This window comes from Coregonus clupeaformis, chromosome 33, assembly GCF_020615455.1.
Source record: "Coregonus clupeaformis isolate EN_2021a chromosome 33, ASM2061545v1, whole genome shotgun sequence".
Taxonomy (NCBI): domain Eukaryota; kingdom Metazoa; phylum Chordata; class Actinopteri; order Salmoniformes; family Salmonidae; genus Coregonus; species Coregonus clupeaformis.
In genome coordinates, this window is record NC_059224.1 from 10,530,950 (window position 1) to 10,545,870 (window position 14,921).

General features: G+C 43.1%; 1 protein-coding gene across 1 annotated transcript; it reads left to right on the forward strand.

The window, feature by feature from the left end:
- Positions 1-630: 630 nt before the first annotated feature.
- LOC121549237 (consortin-like) lies at positions 631-13,652 on the forward strand. Its single transcript, XM_041861091.2, has 11 exons — positions 631-829; positions 2,248-2,829; positions 4,970-5,076; positions 6,490-6,520; positions 9,421-9,507; positions 9,677-9,791; positions 11,096-11,117; positions 11,230-11,323; positions 11,813-12,075; positions 12,887-13,031; positions 13,316-13,652. The coding sequence occupies exons 2-11, from the start codon at positions 2,658-2,660 to the stop codon at positions 13,522-13,524; spliced, it is 1,245 nt and encodes a 414-aa protein (XP_041717025.2). The 5' UTR covers positions 631-829; positions 2,248-2,657; the 3' UTR covers positions 13,525-13,652.
- The last annotated feature ends 1,269 nt before the right edge of the window (positions 13,653-14,921 follow it).

The following is a 14,921-nucleotide window of genomic DNA, read 5'->3' on the forward strand; positions in this document are numbered from 1 at the left end:
TGTTGGATGTGTCACCACTTTGTCACAAAGGATTCTCAACGTATCTCTCTACACTGTGACTGTTGGATTTCACACTTTGAATCACCAATTATAGAAATATTGTCTACATATACACAGACAAAGGCTATGCGTCTTTTTAAATAGCAAGTTATCCATGGGATTCTTCAAATACATTTTAACCATTTAATTGTAATGGAAACCTGCACAGAGGGCCCCAAGGACCCCCAGAGGTTTCAAGCACATACATATGGGAGTAGGCTAGAAGAACACCGACTCAGTTACTATACTGATGATACACCAGTGCAATATCAAGTGTCAGATATTGAATAAGCTTTCCATGAGAATGATACCAAAGCTCTCTAATAGATATTTGAAAACATCTGTTTCTAAGAAGGAGATGCCTTTTACACAATACTTTCCCATATTTTGTAAAAACTGGGCAAAAAAACAACACATACCAGCCCATATAAATAACTTCCTCTAGTTACAGTAACTGCAGGCCACTCGGTGAGCGATATAAGAGTTCAGCCAGAAGATGGCCCCATTGCCTCCGTTGGACAATAAAATGATATATTTTGCAACGAGGGGCTGACTGCAACACAGAAAATGCCCGGATTAGATCGTAAACAACCATGGATCCGCAGAGAGCATCACTTTAGTTGACAGATTATAAAAATCACTACCCACGGTGCCACTCACGATTATATCATCAAGTGCATTTACAACATCGCGTTCAGAATAGAAGGGATTGAGCTGTATGACAGTTGATGACCGTTCCGCTGATTGTCACCCACGAATCTTCTGTCTACCTTGGGACATTATTGAATGTGTGAGTATGGATACATCAGCGTGATGGGGTAGCCTACCACAGTTTTTACTGTTGTTACCATTGAGTGCTCTTCGGGTATATTATTATGATGACAGCATGTTAGCATATAAAGCTATAGCCTAAATATTGTATTAATGGCTTTTTGATTCTGCTAATTTTATTAGACTAGCCTGAAATGTTTGCTCTTCATTCCTGAATAATAAACATGAAATTGTTTATTAGGTGAAAATGTATGCTGTAAATTGCGATATTGTAGCGCATGAATCCTGTTTATTGCTGTTACTGTGTAGACTTCTACAGTATTTAAATGAATTGATAAAACATGAAAGGCTTGGACTGATCCCTTTGACTACACTGAGCAGAACACGCACTTGAAAGCAGAACGCATCAGCTTCAGCATCAATTCTTCACTATTTGTTGGCAACATAAAGTAGCCTTCATTTAAATACAATGACCTGTAAACGTCAAAAATAAAAGTAAGCATGACCACAAGAAAGAGATCTGAGTAAGACCAAATAGACCTCTGAAATGACAGCATTTCTGTTACATAAGCACATTACTCTATTCTATATACCAAAAAGGTTCATTCTAATCAATAGTCTGTCAGTTTCAGGTTGGATGATACAAACATGGCTGAGCAACGTGTGCACATTTCCTGTGAGTTTTGTCACCTGGTCATTCATTCATGCTTAAATGTAGGCTAGGTCTTATGATGTGGTTGTGTTTATTAAACACTGTGTCAACTGGCTTACCTCCTCTCTCTCTCTCTCTCTCTCTGTCTGTCTCTGTCTCTGTCTCTGTCTCTGTCTCTGTCTCTGTCTCTGTTTCTCTCTCTCTCGCTCTCTGTTTCTCTCTATTTCTCTCTGTTTCTCTCTCTCTCTCTCTCGCTCGCTCTCTCTCTCTCTCTCTCTCTCTCTCTCTCTCTCTCTCTCTCTCTCTCTCTCTCTCTCTCTCTCTCTCTCTCTCTCTCTCTCTCTCTCTCTCTCTCTCTCTCTCTCTCTCTCTCTCTCTCTCTCTCTCTCTCTCTCTCTCTTTGTGTGTGTGTTTCTACACATTTTGCCATGGGGAAGGAGAGACATTTGTGCAGTTTTAAAGCTAATTCCCTGCGATTCTACACATTTTGCCATTGCTTATGACGTGTTCATATGCAATCTGGTGGGCTCCCGACCTCCAGGTGGCCCCGAACCAAGATTGATTTGTTTATGTTGGGGCCCCCTGGAGTTCAGGCTTGTAACACAAAGAGTTATATCTGAAAAGATTCACTCAGCAAAATAACTATAATTTCAGTACCACTCTTCTTCACATTCTGTTTTCTCACTAACTCAAGGAGGAGTGCAGTCAGTGAAAAAATAATGCATTTTATCCCTGGCTTGGAAAGACACGCTGATACTAACGCTATACAATGTGTTTATATCCAGCAGGGTATTGAAGAGGAGAGGAAGAAGCTCCTTGGTGACCTGCTCGAGGGTTTTTGAGGGAGAGCCCCAAACAACCCCAAACAAGAATACCAGACTACAAAGAGATGGATTAATAGACCTTATCCACTCACTGATGATTCAACCTTCTACTCATACTTTCCCAACTGCAACAACAACAACAACAACAACAAGCTGGTAAACCTAGAACATTGGATCATACATTTTATTAAGCTGACGTAAAGCTTTTGGAGTTTTTCATAGAGTTATCCTAAACCAAATCAATGTCTCTAGCCATAATCCAATCCTAGTAAGTGGTAACCCTAAAGCAGCCTGCCACGGCCCTCCTGTGGGCCCCGACCCATCGCTTGGGAACCACTGAGTTGGAGGAGAATAACAGTGTGGAGGAGAGGATGGGCAGCAAGAGTACCAGCCCCTCCAGAGACTCAGACACTGAGACGACTCAGAGAGAGGAGAGAAACAACACTGGGACTGCCTCAGGTAGCCTACAGCACTCAGCACATAGCACACGTCTCACTGAGACGACTCAGAGAGAGGAGAGAAACAACACTGGGACTGCCTCAGGTAGCCTACAGCACTCAGCACATAGCACACGTCTCCTTCAGTACTGTATGTGTATTATACGGGACATACAGTGCCTTCGGAAAGTATTCACACCCCTTGACTTTTTCCACATTTTGTTACCTTACAGCCTTATTCTAAAATGGATTTAAAAAATAATAATCCTCAGCAATCTACACACAATACCCCATAATAACAAAGCGAAAACAGGTTTTAAGAAATGTTAGCAAATGTATTACAAATAAAAAACAGAAATAACTTATTTACGTAAGTATTCAGACCCTTTGCTGTCAGACTTGAAATTGAGCTCAGGTGAATCCTGTTTCCATTGATCATGCTTGAGATGTTTCTACAACTTGATTGGAGTCCACCTGTGGTAAATTCAATTGATTGCACATGATTTGGAAAGGCACACACCTGTCTATAATAAGTCCCACAGTTGACAGTGCATGTCAGAGCAAAAACCAAGCCATGAGGTCGAAGGAATTGTCCGTAGAGCTCTGAGACAGGATTGTGTCGAGGTACAGATCTGGGGAAGGGTACCAAAAAATGTCTGCAGCATTGAAGGTCCCCAAGAACACAGTGGCCTACATCATTCTTAAATGGAAGAAGTTTGGAACCACCAAGACTCATTATAGAGCTGGCCACCCGGCCAAACTGAACAATCTGGGGAGAAGGGCCTTGGTCAGGTAGGTGACCAAGAACCTGATGGTCACTCTGACAGAACTCTAGAGTTCCTCTGTGGAGATGGGAGAAACTTCCAGAAGGACAACCATCTCTGCAGCACTCCACCAATCACGCCTTTATGGTAGAGTGGCCAGACGGAAGCCACTCCTCAGTTAAAGGCACATGACAGCCCGCTTGGAGTTTGCCAAAAGGCACCTAAAGACTCTGACCATGAGAAACAAGTTTTTCTGGTCTGATGAAACCAAGATTGAACTCTTTGGCCTGAATGCCAAGAGTCACGTCTGGACGAAACCTGGCACCATCCCTACGGTGAAACATGGTGCTGGCAGCATCATGCTGTGGGGATGTTTTTCAGCGGCAGGGACTGGGAGACTAGTCAGGATTGAGGCAAAGATGAACAAAGCAAAGTACAGAGAGATCCTTGATGAAAACCTGCTCCAGAGCGCTCAGGACCTCAGACTGGGGGCAAATGTTCACCTTCCAACAGGACAACCCTAAGCACACAGCCAAGACAACGCAGGACTGGCTTCGGGACAAGTCTCTGAATGTCCTTGAGTGGCCCAGCCAGAGCCCGGACTTGAACCCAATTGAACATCTCTGGAAAGACCTGAAAATAGCTGTGCAGCAACGCTCCCCATCCAACCTGACAGAGCTTGAGAGGATCTGCAGAGAGGAATGGAAGAAACTCCCCAAATACAGGTGTGCCAAGCTTGTAGTGTCATACCCAAGAAGAATTGAGGCTGTAATCGCTGCCAAAGGTGCTTCAACAAAGTACTGAGTAAAGGGTCTGAATACTTATGTAAATGTAATATTTCCGTTTTATTTGTAATAAATGTGCAAAAATGTCTAAAACCTGTTTTTGCATTGTCATTATGGGCTATTGTTTGTAGATTGATGAGGGAAAAAAACAATTTAATCAATTTTAGAATAAGGCTTTTATGTAACAAAATGTGGAAAAAGTCAAGGGGTCTGAATATTTTCTGAATGCACTGTATTTACAGTGTAGTATGTTTGCGTCACCTACCTAAGCTGTTTCAAAAGACAAGCACAAATTTGATCTTTGCGACTAGAGCACTAGATTGTCCTTACTCTTTATGGCTGCCATGATAAGACCTTAAGAGTAGCCTCAAAATGTTACATCTAACAGATTATTTTAAAATGTTAAACCCATACATTCTACGACACGCCTTTTTAAAATGTTACACCCATATATTCTACTACATGCCTTTTAAAATGTTACACCCATACATTCTACTACATGCCTTTTAAAATGTTACACCCATATATTCTACTACATGCCTTTTAAAATGTTACACCCATATATTCTACTACATGCCTTTTAAAATGTTACACCCATACATTCTACTACATGCCTTTTAAAATGTTACACCTATTAATTCTACTACATCTCTATTCATCAACTGTGTATTGCACATGACATTGTGTGTGCTTTCAGGAAGTGGCCCCAGAGGCCCCCCAGGCCCCAGCCCTGACCTGCTAGCCTCACTACAGTCTCTGGGAGAACACAATGACCACACACTGCTGCCACAGTCTCTACACCAGGTGTGTGTGTGTGTGTGTGTGTGTGTGTTTTCACCCTCACAAGCAGAAGTCCTCTGTGGATTGGTCCTCTGTGGATTGGCTGATTGTGTTTTGTATCATCCTCTTCTGTCACCAATGTTTTGCCTCTGAAACATCTTGCCTTTCCCTTCTGGTTTCTTTTCATTTGTAGGGAGCAAAATCAAGCTTTAAGAATTGTAATCATTACATTTGACATTTTAGTCATTTAGCAGATGACTACATTAGTGCATTACTCTTTAGATAGCTAGGTGAGACAACAACATATCATCGTAGTAAGCACATTTTCCCTCAGTAAAGTAGTTATCAGCAAAGTCAGTGCCGGTAGGAAAAGACTAGTGCATTTTTAAAAGATTCTCAGTGGGATTTATTTCAGATACTCTTTGATGCCCCTTATCTGTACACTTTTCTAATCTTATTCTGTTACAGCGTTGGCCCTCATAGTTCTGTAATAGCCTTGTAGTTGTTTTTGTTTCTTTGCCAATTCTGGTCATCATGGAACAAAGAGCCAGCTATGATTTAGACGCCCCAAGAAAGGACAGGCAACACTGATACACTGAGGCTGCATCCTAAATGGCACCCTATTCCCTACATATGGCCATTCCATATGGGCCCTGGTCAAAAGTTGCGCACTATACAGGGAACAGGGTGCCATTTGGGATGGGCCCCTTATACACTGATACAGAAGAAAGGGTTGCTCTGTGATCAAACTGGTACAATCAGTGGAGCATTGGCAGAATAACTGGCCAAGAGAAGTAAACTCCTTGTAAACAGGCATTGACCTCTATAGGAAATGTCATGGCATCTTGAGTATGTGTGTCGCTCTACAGAGTTGAGGCAGGGGCGGGCAGAGTTGTTTTGAGTTCTGCTGTGCGTCATGTTATAAGTGAAACTGAGACACAGTGGCTTGTTATTCACCTCGTGACATCTGAGTCCCACCTTGAGTCTTTTCCCCCTATACTTTCCTATACTTTATTTCCAAGCACGAGAATATCTATTCTAGTCTGCAGCTAAAGCAAGCACACCATTTTTCTTCAGCAAAAACCGTTCTAATTCAATTCAATTAATTACTTTCTAAAGTAACCTTTCTAGTTAATGTATTTCATTTATGTAAGATATTGAGAACACATTCTCTTTTTAAGTAAGGCCCTGGCATACAGTACTGAAGTCTGATTCTGAGTGAGTGATCCAAGTAACAGAATAAGCAGGTCGGTTTGTAATGTTTTTATTCTCTCTCTCTCGCTCGCTCTCTCTCTCTCTCTCTCTCTCGCTCGCTCGCTCTCTCTCGCTCGCTCGCTCTCTCTCTCTCTCTCTCTCTGTCTCTCTCTCTCTCTCTCTCTCTCTCTGTCTCTCTCTCTCTCTGTCTCTCTGTCTCTGTCTCTGTCTTGTTCTTCACAGATAGCAGAGGCCTACTCCCTGGATGAGGACTGTATCCTTTCCATCACTTATTGCTAATACTTATCTCCACTTTGTCTTTTGTTTTAATAGAGCTGTTGAATAGCAGTGTTTTTCTTTCGAAGCTTTGGGGACTGTGGTGCCACTGTGGGGACTGACTGAAGGAAAGTAAAACAGTGTTTTTGCAGTGTTTCTTAATCTCTCGTGGACAGATTCTTGAGGACAGACGAAACGGCGAGAATCTGTCAAGGCTCACATAGAATTATGTGATTACGAGCAGCAGCAGTTCCTGATTTTGGGTTTTATTAATTGATTATTTGAACGAATCAGGATTGGGCGAAGGCGGTGCTTGTGCAGAGGTTTTCAAGCAGATGTGGATGATAAATGGTTTCCACTAGATTCCACAGACACAAAGTCAAAATTGGCTGTATCGTAAAAATTCATGAAAACAAAAATTTCCCCTTTTGGCCATTATGAACACAGGTGAAATTAGCAGAAGGGAGGGGTTTGGCCATTATGAACACCGGTGAAATTAGCAGAAGGGAGGGGTTTGTCCTAGAATTTCCATTTTAGAGGGAGGAGACTTCGCTTCCTTCCTTTGCACAAAGGTAATCACAATTGTTAACGGCATTTCCCCCAGAAGTAAAATAGGAAATGACAAACTTTCGCGAGAGAATTTGACCTCTGGGTAACCGAGATTAAGTGTTTCCAGGTGTGCTGGGCAGAGAGGAATATGAATGTTTAGTTTCCGAGTTTCTATAGGTGGGGTATTTTCTTGTGTGGCGAGGTTGTTAGTATTTGGCCTGTTCTGTCATGGGTGGATTTCCCTTGGTCCCTTGCAGTTTCCTCTGGAGTCTACTAGCTGGAGTCTACTCTGTCACTCTGTTTGTGATGTTACCATAGTAACTGGGCCCCTTGGTATAGAGATAATTGTGTGTGGGTGTGGCTGTGTCCAGAGACATAGGGTGCATGTCAAATGGCACCCTATTCCCTAAGATGCAACCATAGTGGTGGGTGATTTTTGGGAGGATTGGGTGTGGAAGTTGGGGGGAGAGAAATGTGTTCTACTGGAAGTAATCCAATTCATTCCCATTGAAATAAGAATCTCACACACACACACACACACACACACACACACACACACACACACACACACACACACACACACACACACACACACACACACAGAGTAAAACACAGTCAACTGCAAAATAGTAAAGTACACTACCGGTCAAAAGTTTGGACACCTACTCATTCAAGGGCTTTTCTTTATATTAACAATTTTTTACATTGTATAATAATAGTGAAGACATCAAAACTATGAAATAACACATATGGAATCATGTAGTAACCAAAAAAGTGTTAAACAAATCAAAATATATTTTATATTTGAGATTCTTCAAATAGCCACCCTTTGCCTTGATGACAGCTTTGCACACTCTTGGCATTCTCTCAACCAGCTTCATGAGGTAGTCACCTGGAATGCATTTCAATTAACAGGTGTGCCTTCTTAAAAGTTAATTTGTGGATTCTTTTTCCTTCTTAATGCATTTGACCCAATCAGTTGTGATGTGACAAGGTAGGGGGGGTATACAGAAGATAGCCCTATTTGGTGAAAGACCAAGTCCATATTATGGCAAGAACAGCTCAAATAAGCAAAGAGAAATGACAGTCCATCATTACTTTAAGACATGAAGGTCAGTCAATATGGAAAATGTCAAGAACTTTGAAAGTTTCTTCAAGTGCAGTCGCAAAAATCATCAAGCGCAATGAACAAAACTGGCTCTCAGGAGGACTGCCACAGGAATGGAAGACTCAGAGTTACCTCTGCTGCAGAGGATAAAGAAGAGACCTGCTTGGGCCAAGAAACACGAGCAATAGACATTAGACCGGTGGAAATGTGTCCTTTGGTCTGGAGTCCAAATTGGAGATGTTTGGTTCAAACCGCCGTGTCTTTGTGAGACGCGGTGTGGGTGAACAGATGATCTCCGCATGTGTAGTGCCCACCGTAAAGCATGGAGGAGGAGGTGTTATGATGTGGGGGTGCTTTGCTGGTGATACTGTTTGTGATTTATTTAGAATTCAAGGCACACCTAACCAGCATGGCTACCACAGCATTCTGCAGCGATTCGCCATCCCATCTGGTTTGGGCGTAGTGGGACTATCATTTGTTTTTCAACAGGATAATGACCCAACACACCTCCGGGCTGTATAAGGGCTATTTTACCAAGAAGGAGAGTGATGGAGTGCTGCATCAGATGACCTGGCCTCCACAATCCCCCGACCTCAACCCAATTGAGATGGTTTGGGATGAGTCGGACGGCAGAGTGAAGGAAAAGCAGCCAACAAGTGCTCAGCATATGTGGGAACTCCTTCAAGACTGTTGGAAAAGCATTCCAGGTGAAGCTGGTTGAGAGAATGCCAAGAGTGTGCAAAGCTGTCATCAAGGCAAAGGGTGGCTATTTGAAGAATCTCAAATCTCAAATATATTTGGATTTGTTTAACATTTTTTTGGTTACTACTTGATTCCATATGTGTTATTTCATAGTTTTGATGTCTTCACTATTATTCTACAATGTAGAAAATAGTAAAAATAAAGAAAAACCCTTGAATGAGTAGGTGTGTCCAAGCTTTTGACTGGTACTGTACATATTCTGGTCATATATATTTTTTCTTGAGCAGCAGAACATGCCCTGGAGTAGCTTCAAAATTCCAGTATTTGTTTATAGCGTCATCCATTTTATCTGAATTCTGTGGTTTTCGCACAAGTGTGGCAGCTCAGTGATGTCATCTTCAAAACACCAGATGCTGTATATATTTGTCAGAATTTTGTTAATATGATCCTGTCTTTTGAATCCCAGAGTTGACAGCTTCAGAGACAGCTGTTATTGGCTGTTGGGGTGTCTGGTTTCCTTAACTGCTAATGGTTATCAGACCAGTGGGCGGTGCAGTTCCTGCAGCTGGAGAAACTGTACCATGAGCGCCTCCTGTCCAACCTCGCTGCCCTGCAGGAGGACTGGGGTACTGCACTCTACTCCACACATCTGTTCTGTCACTGCAGCCTGAAGTCCTGAACCCATGACTTACTAAATATAACCATGTCATTCTTCCAATTCCACTGTGTGTGTGTATGTGTCTGTGTGTGTGTGTGTGTGTGTGTGTGTGTTAATCTTAACCTGTGTGCTTCCAGAGAGCCAGTGGAGAGAGCGTAACAGAGCAGCAGACAGCCCCTCCCAAGCTGAGACCAACAGCATTGGACAGGAGAACATAGAGATGCTGCGACAGATCTGCAGGACGCACCAGAGGTGAGATAGATACTGGTGGACCATGACATACTGATGTAGCATAGTGCTGTTCTAGAACTGGGACTAAATGCACAATCACTTGGACAGTTAGTTGCAGCAACGGTACTGATTGTGGCAGTAGACGGGAAAGCAAAGCATGCCTATTTACTTTAGTTTGTCACATTCTGTCACCACCCACAATAGTAACTCTCCATATGGGGATCAAAGGAATTTGAACAACAAACACTGTCTGCATTTAAATGCATATTTTAATTAAAACATGATTTATTAGCTAAAGTCATAATATGTGAGATCATACCCTATGTTTGAACTTTGAACATAAGCATTCTACTCTAGACATGAAACAACACCTTAATTAACTAACGCTCATTTAATTATCAAATATTTCTCCTTACTTACTCTACTAAGCTTTAGACTCAGATATGTTTTCAGTCACAGAACCCCGCCCATGTCTCTTGGTATGTTAGTAGGGTCGTTCCACTAAATGAGTGCCTTTTGCGTCCCTTTGGTACTTCAAGTAGAAATTGTGCACAAATATAACATTTTGAAAGCCTGTATTATTAAATGAAGTGTCCTTTTAAAATAGACCACATGGAAAATTCAATAAATCTGATTTTGAATATCAATGAAGACTTGCTACAATTGTCCCTCTGTGCATCCCCTGTGACTTCGAGGAAGATTTTAACCCATGTAACCCTAACCCTAAGTTTTCACCAATATTATAAAGCCCTAGTCATTTCTGAAGATTATTATTTATTTCATGTGATTAGTGATTCATTTTAAGGAAAAAAACAACAACCTGTCCCTCATTTTAAGTTCAACCCTGTTACGTGAACTGAACTTCCTTTTTAATATCGTGAAACTATTCATTTTCGATGTTTTTTTCAAAAAAAACATTGAACATCTAATAGTCAAATCATAGTGTAAAAGCAGGTGAGCAGGTTCTACTCTTTTTTTGGTTACCCAAAGATAGAAAGTCTAGAAATGTTTAAAAAAAAAATTGGGGGGTGAAGCATGCATTCAATTGCCCCTCCCTGTTGCACACAACAAGTGTCCATTCCCCCTGTCACAAGGGGATTTATGGCTGATTTACAGTAAGATTAAACTACTCAAAAGGCACCTAATTGGTTGAACGACCCAGTAGCTTGTGGCAATTTGATGTAGATTGATTTAGCTTTAACATTTTAAAATAAAATGGCTTCAAAACATCAATTTACCCAATCTGACCTCTCCTCTCCTCTCCTCTCCTCTCCTCTCCCTCTCCCTCTCCCTCTCCCTCTCTCTCTCTCCCTCCCCCGTAATAGACCAATGCTTAGTGCGGAAATGGTAAGAAAATACATAGCACTACACACCACCCTTTTGATCATGTTTCTTAGTCCATCACATAAGATTAGTGTTTTTGTGACATGGCATTCATGACAGATCTGTTTTTTTCCAGAGCATGGCAGACACGGTGCTGAAAGACAGCCACAACACCAGGGGGCAGTGTGATGGGAGAGAGAGAGAAAGGTCACCATCCCACCATGGAAAAGGTCAACACAAAACCCATCAGATGAATTCCTAAATCAATATTATAGAATGGCCACTTGAGGTTGATGATATCGTCCACTTTGTTCACTGGAAGTTTGGTTCTAATCGATAAGGGCTCATAATATGGAATCTGATGCCAGATGATGCTTCCATACTGTCTCAGCTATATCTACTATTAGTGTGTGTTAGTGTGTGTCTATCTATGGTGAAGCCAGGTGATGGATCACACACACCACACCGAATGTCCATCTGCTGTTCATCTGCTCTTCATCTGCTGTTCGTTCACTGTTCGTTCGGCGCGGTGTGTTTTAAGGACCACCCTGCCGGTGGCCGTCTGACTGATTACATTTTCGTTCGATTCTACATGTAGAACCGGTTTGCACTCGGTTTGCAAATTACGTCCGACACTCTGTTCAGAGGTGCTGAGTACTCTTGGCTGGCAAATGCTACTGGTGTGTCCGTGCTTTAAGCAACACTTCTCTTGTCTGCAGTCAGAGTCAACAACCCTGTGAGACAGAGTGAGGAGGATGTTGAGCAGACCACGTCATCAGCTGTCCCTGACATGGCTGAGGAGGAGGGAGGAGCGGAGGAGGGAGAGCGAGGAAAGGAAGAGATGGCGGAGGAAGGGCAAGGGGTGGATGAAGAGGAGGTGTTTGAGGAGAGTCCAGAAGAGGAGGTGCAGGTGGTGGAGTGGCCAGCGGGGGTTCCCCAAGCCTCAGCCAAAGACCTGGTCAAACTGTCTCAAGTGGAGGAGGTGAGAAAACACTGTGATAGAGACATTAACGGCCTCATAACATTAACGGCCTCATGTTTACCGCCTTATCTCTCTCTCTCAGTTATCTTCTCTCGTTCTCTCTCTCTCTCTCTCGCTCTCGCTCTCGCTCTCGCTCTCGCTCTCTGTCTCTTTCTCTGTCTCTTTCTCTGTCTCTTTCTCTTTCTCTGTCTCTGTCTCTGTCTTTCTTTCTCTGTCTTTCTTTCTCTGTCTTGTTTGGGAGGGGACACACATTTTGGATTGACACACAGCCCTGGACAGGCTCAAGGGAGCCCGGAGAAGTCTTGGTAGAGGAGCTGGGTCTGTAATCGGAATTGGCTGTGTTTGTTACTTCATTCCATGTGCTGAGCTACACCAAGCGACGTGGCCATGGGTGGAACTCTGTGAGATTTGAGGACAGGACACAGAGGCTATGATGTCATTAAAGGGCCACAACAGACGCCTGTAGAACAAATAGCTCACATACAGGTCCTCCTAAATAAATCAGACAATGGTTTGGACAATGACGTCCTGAAATTACAAAATATTAGAAGCTTTTTTAAACCTCGAATACAGTTTGCATTTCCTGCAACAACAGGGTGATCAAATAAAGATCCTACATCTGTGCATCATTGCAGTTTGTTGTGCAAACATACAATTAATTTCACCTCTAGGTGGCGTTATTTCCAATACAGAGCACTACTTTTGACCTGGTCAATATAGTGAACATGGTGCCATTTCAGATATAGCCTGGGATTTTCCATCTATTCCCTGTAATAATACCACTCATTCCCACCACTCTGCTCCCCTCCAGAGCTCCTCACCAGATGGCCTGGTGTCCATTCTAAAGAGGAGGAGGGCGTCGTTAGATGGCCTGCCCCCCGAGGGTCCCGATGCAGCCAAACAGAACTCCAAACGCAAGGTGCGCTTCAGCGAGCCAGAGGATGGCATGGAGCCAGGTAGGATCAGCCCAAAAACAACCTCTGTCTTCACACACACACATTTTAGCAGACGCTCTTATCCAGAGCGACTTACAGTAGTGAGTGAATACATTTTCATACTGGTCCCCCGTGGGAATCGAACCCATAACCCTGGCGTGCAAGAGACATGCAACCCCCCCCCCCCCCATACCATTATCTGTGTTTACCATCTGCACCACGTACCATTATCTGTGTTTACCATCTGCACCATGTACCATTATCTTGTTCAAAATATTAATCTGTATTTTTTTTTCTCTGTGCAGACGAGGTGGGCGTAGACTCGTTTTTGATCCTGCTGTTGTTGTGCCTGGTAACCGTGGTGATCAGTCTGGGCGGGACAGCTCTGTACTGCACCCTAGTGGATACATACAGTAGCATCTGCATTGACTTCTCTCACAATGTAGACTTTTACGTTGTGCACATACAACGCTTCCTGGACAGGCTCAAACACTGGCTGCCCATACGATCATAGTCAGGACTTAGTCTACTGCTGCAGTCAGGACATACTGTCACTTACTGCTGCAGTCAGGACATACAGTCCTGGCTCCCGAGTGGCGCAGCGGTCTAAGGCACTGCATCTCAGTGCTTGAGGCGTCACTACAGACCCCCTGGTTCGATACCAGGCTGTATCACAACCGGCCGTGATTGGAAGTCCCATAGGGCAGCGCACAATTGGCCCAGCGTCGTCCGGGTTTGGCCGGTGTAGGCCGTCATTGTAAATAAGAATTTGTCCTTAACTGACTTGCCTAGTTAAATAAAGGTTAAATAAATAAAATAAATAAAACTGTCAGTTACTGCTGCAATCAGGACATACAGTCAGTTACTGCTGCAGTCAGGACATATAGTCAGTTACTGCTGCAGTCAGGACATACAGTCAGTTACTGCTGCAGTCAGGACATACAGTCAGTTACTGCTGCAGTCAGGACATGCAGTCAGGACATATAGTCAGTTACCTACTGCTGCAGACGATATAGACTCATTAGCCCACTGTAGCAGTCTATGGACTAAACATACAGAAGCCTACCTACTGTAGCAGTCTATGGACTAAACATACAGAAGCCTACCTACTGTAGCAGTCTATGGACTAAACATACAGAAGCCTACCTACTGTAGCAGTCTATGGACTCTTATGAAACCCTGGGTGGAAGATAAGCAAGGATATAGTGTAAGACTGGTCACACACTACTGGTTGAAGAGAATGGTTTAGGTGAAGTCAGACACAGGCTCCCAGTGCTGTCCTAGCCAGGGCATAGAAGTGTATTATATACTGTTTGAACTGCTCTGAGACTGGAACAAGAGGGAGGACTTGACAATGTCTCAGTATGAATTGAAGAAGGTCATAAGGTCATTGATGCTTTGGGGAAGAGCCTGAAATAGAGACTGAACGGGCTTATGATCATTGACCCAACAGGAGACACAGTTACAGACATTTTTAACGACTGACATTTCAGATAGAGACCAAACTGTTTCCAGAACACTGCTTCCCATCTTGTTTTTAACCTCTTGTTTTTAACCTCAAGATGGACGCCGCGCAAAAGACCTCCCAAAACCACTGAGGAACAAAACATAGCATTGTAAAGTACAGGTAACTGCCAAAATAAAGGAAACAACAACATAAAGTGTCTTAATGTCTTAATAGGGCATTGGGCCACCACAAGCCACCAGAACAGCTTCAATACACATTGGCATAGATTCTACAAGTGTCTGGAGCTCTGTTGGAAGAATGCGACACCAATCTTCCACGAGAAATTCCATAATTTGGTGTTTTGTTGATGGTGGTGGAAAACACTCCAGAATCTCACATGTTCAATTTGGTTGAGATCTGGAGACTGTGACAGACACACACACACACACACACACACACACACA